We start from the raw sequence: 3,844 nt of genomic DNA, 5'->3' as shown, positions 1-3,844 counted from the left end.
CTCCACCCCACCTGGAGGCCATGGTGTTGGCGGTGTACATGCCGCCACACGCGCCGGCCCCGGGGCAGGCGTGGCGCACCGCGTCGGCGCGCTGCTCCTCACTCCACAGGCCGGCGGCGTACGCACCTGCGGGGTTGGAGTCGGGTCCGCCAGAGGTGATGAGTACGATGGGACGCAGTTGGGAATAAGCAGCTGTACAAACGCCGCCGAGGCAGGCAGCAGGACGCCGACAGTTCAATCCAATTCCCGCTTTGGTAGACTGCGCACCCAGCCCGTCTTCGCTAATGCTGACCCGCTGCTAGCAGGACTTGGATGAGTCTGCCGAGCTCCCCCTCCAAACAACCCGACCCCCGGGTCTTATTCCCAAAGCCATCCCCAACACGTACACACACCCAACTACACACACACACACACACGCATGCATAATCAACAAACAAAAACACACACAAACACACACCCAATAAACACGTGGTGCCCCCCCCCCACACACGTGCGCACGCTTGCTGACACGGGCGTGCGCATACACACACGCGCGCACCATAGCTCTGGAAGGCGCTGACAATGTCGAGGACGGAGCCGTCCAGCACGCTGTGGCCCGGCTTGATGGTGCCACCATACACCATGATGGCCGGCCTGCATTGATTATACATCATATGACGTCACATGGGCGTGGGGTGGGGTGGGGTGGGGTGGGGCGCAATGGGATGGGATGGGGTGGGGTGAGAGACTGGGGGTTGTGTAGCGGGGTCAAGACAGACTGCGTGGGTGCACGAGAATGTGCTCGCGTGTGTGTGTGAGATGTGTGGTCATTGCATGCTTGCACATGTGTGTGTGGATTGCGCGTATGTGGATGCGCAAGTCCGTGTGTGTGCGCGTGTGCATTTGTGTGCTTGTGCTTGTGAGTGGGGGTTGGTTTGGATGCGTCATATGTGAGAGGGGGGGTGCCTGCTGACCTGTTTAGGCGAGCCATGGCGATGACAGACCCCGGCATGTTCTTGTCGCAGCCGGGCAGGGACACGTTGGCGTCGTACCACTGCAGTTGGTTGAAACTGGGTGCTTCAGGGGCCGGGCAGGGCGGGGCGGGCGGCGGCGGGGCCGTCCGGCGTCCAACTGTTTCGGTGCCTGGAGCTGAGAGCCCGGTCTGACACGTCGCGCCGCCCCCTGTCGCCTGGTTGAGCCCCGCCTGCATCCCTTCAACAAGCTGCTGCGTGATAGCTCTGCCCTCCCCATGCCAGCTGCATGCCGTTGTCACTCTCGGGCACCATGCAGGGCCAGGTCATTCGGCCCTGCAACCGGCAGCCCGCCCCTGCCCCTGGCCCCACCTGTGCGCTCATGACGGTCTCAATGCTGTCGGCGATGAGGTCGCGGCTCTGCAGGCTGAACGACATGCCGTCTGCGCGCGGCCGCAAAGCAGGGAGTGAGACACAGGGTTGACCTTGAACGTGAGCATGGGACGCGTCAGCATGGCTGCCGTTGCGCACGTTCAGGCGGGGCAGCCGCGCAGCAGGCGCCAGCGCCCTGGCGTTCTGTCGCATACTGCGATTCTCCCACAAATTCAACTCCGCGCGCCACGTCAGCGCCACGTCAGCGGCGGCCGGCTCACCCGTGCCCATGCTGATGCCGTCGCTGACGCCGATGGTGTTGAAGCGGTACCCGACCAGACCCACCTCCTCCTGCGGGGTTTGCCAATGAGAATGAAATGCCAATCACAACAACATGAACCAAAGGCGAGGGCTGGCGTGAGGGCCAGACGAGGCGCCGCGGCGATGTGCACGGGTCGTGATACGCGCAGCTTGCTCGTCAAAGTGCAGCGAACAACACGCTGAAAAGCTCCAAGCTGCATCTGCCGTTTTCCACACCGCTGCGCCAGCTGCCTGCAGCTATGGTTGTTCAGAACTCAAGCCGACGCGCCCAGCCGGCGCCGGCCCAGTAAGCATTCGATTATGGTCGTTGTCAAAACATTGACCGGCCGGTCAAACGTCCGTTCCTCTGCACGCACCACTCCCTTCTTGACCTCCTCAGCCAGCTTGAGCAGGTGCATGTTGCAGGGGTTGCCCTCATACCACATGGAGGCGATCCCAACCTGGGGGTGACGGCCGATGACGTCATTGCTGGATGAGTCAGGGGTATTCAGGACTGCACCACTTTGCTTGACATTGCCGTGAGTGGCATGTGGCAGGTGGCAACTCCGGCGTTTGAAGCATCCTGCAGATGAGGCCGGAGTGCCTTCTACCATCATCAGTACCTCCTCCCGGACTGCATCGGCAGCCACCAAAGAGCCCGCTGCCACGGAGCAACTCCTATTCTGCCGTCCTCAAAGCAAGGCTGCATGTCTGCACTTTGAGTCACCCCACCTGAGGCTTGCTCATGTCAGACTCCTTCAGGCCTGCAGGATGCATGTGTTGATTTTGCGTATGTAACAGAATGACAGAATCCATCAAAAATCCACGCGTATCAGGGCAACAGCCCGTGACCTCTGCGCGCAGCTGCTGCCTTGGTGCGTGGGCGCACGGCAGCCCGCGCGTGCAGCCTGCCCAGTTTGAAATAAGTGTTCAAGGTTCACGCGGCCTGGTGCCGCACGCTGGCCGTCATCGACCGCTAGCAGCGCCGCTGCGCTCGGTGTGGCCACGCAGAGGAGAGTTCGTGGGCGGCGGCAGGCACTCCCAGACCGCGCACCAGTGGCGTAGAGCATCGCCTGAGACGCGCCCTGGCTCTTGGGCTGCGTGATGCGCGAGCTCCACTTGTTGAGGCCTACATGACGAGCAATTGCATCAGCTTATGATAGCGCAGCCAAGGTGTCCAATAGGGGGCTTCTGCCGCGAGGGAGGTGTTTCATAACCATGACGGTGGCCTGCCTCACACTCTTCTGTTGCTACAGGCGCGGCGGCCGGCCGCGCGTTGCAGCGCTACGCGGCCTGCCGAGGGCCTGGCCTCCCTGTGGAACTGGTACAAACTATCGTGATACTCGCAAGCCATTGAATGGGCCGTTTTACTGCTCATAACCGGCTCTCGGTACCAGGTCAGATCGCCTGCAGCCGTAGCGGTGCACAAGAGGCCCGCTCGCCACAATGGCTGTGCTATGACCAATACTACGCGTTATATCTCGCACCTTCAGGCACGTCCGACGCCGCTGCAACGCGCACACACCGGGTGCGGCTGATCGAGACATTGGGTTGGGCCCTGGCCCCAGGGGCCGCGGTATGCTGACGAAGAGACCGCATGGTGACGTGTTGATAAGGCTGAACACAGGGGCAGCCCGTGTTCTTTGCGCTGACTTTGCATGCCCGAGAAGCTGAGGGGTAGGTGGGGCCTTCGATTGCCTTGGCGAACTGTTTGTCCAGTGTTTGGTGCGTATTACGTTCCGGAAAGCTATTCATAATTGCTAGTATCCTAGATATGGCGTCCCATCTGCGCCCTGGTTGGGCAGCGGGGTCGAGTACAGTCGAGGGGCGCCCTTCGAGCCTACTCATGGCGTGCCGTGCGCTCGGGTGAGTGGTGTAAATGCCTGTATACATGTGGGAGTCTGCTGATGGTGCGGGACAGCGGGCGGCGGCCACCCCGTCGTCGCAGCGTGTGCACTGCCGCAGCCGCCTGACTTGCCGTCGCTCGCACCGTGCTGGCCCACTCACGCCTTACGTGCATGGCATGGTCTAAGCAAATGATTTGTAAACCACTGCGCAATGTACAGGCTCGGGCGTCCCCTCGGCGCACGGTGCGTCGCGGGAGCCACGCAACCACAGCGCCGCTTAGCCGCCCCAGGCACTGGCGGCGCCCAGCGCGCGGCCGGGCGCGGCGGGGCCGCCGCCAAGGGCGGCCGCTCCAGGAAGCTCGATAAGCCTCCCCC

General features: G+C 62.4%; 2 protein-coding genes across 2 annotated transcripts in view; one reads left to right on the top strand and one right to left on the bottom strand.

Moving 5' to 3' along the window:
• Positions 1 to 11: 11 nt before the first annotated feature.
• On the bottom strand, positions 12 to 2,692 carry MNEG_12685 (dihydroxy-acid dehydratase; the record flags this gene model as incomplete). Its single annotated transcript, XM_014038844.1, has 8 exons — positions 12 to 126; positions 539 to 633; positions 954 to 1,033; positions 1,323 to 1,393; positions 1,604 to 1,673; positions 2,000 to 2,083; positions 2,355 to 2,386; positions 2,677 to 2,692. Coding segments are annotated over 8 exons (563 nt in total), but the record flags the coding sequence as incomplete, so codon positions are not given.
• Positions 2,693 to 3,680: 988 nt separating this feature from the next.
• The window catches only part of MNEG_12684 (Putative nitric oxide synthase), a gene marked incomplete at both ends in the record, with an annotated part of 3,418 nt that continues 3,254 nt past the window's right edge, over positions 3,681 to 3,844 (top strand). The window contains one exon of the mRNA XM_014038843.1: positions 3,681 to 3,712. Within this exon, the coding sequence (XP_013894297.1) occupies positions 3,681 to 3,712 (32 nt within the window). The remainder of the gene's footprint in view (positions 3,713 to 3,844) is intronic.

The sequence above is a fragment of the Monoraphidium neglectum genome (genome assembly GCF_000611645.1).
Source record: "Monoraphidium neglectum strain SAG 48.87 unplaced genomic scaffold scaffold03376, whole genome shotgun sequence".
Classification (NCBI taxonomy): domain Eukaryota; kingdom Viridiplantae; phylum Chlorophyta; class Chlorophyceae; order Sphaeropleales; family Selenastraceae; genus Monoraphidium; species Monoraphidium neglectum.
Note: the sequence above shows the minus strand (reverse complement) of the source record. Positions and strands in the feature narration are given on the sequence as shown.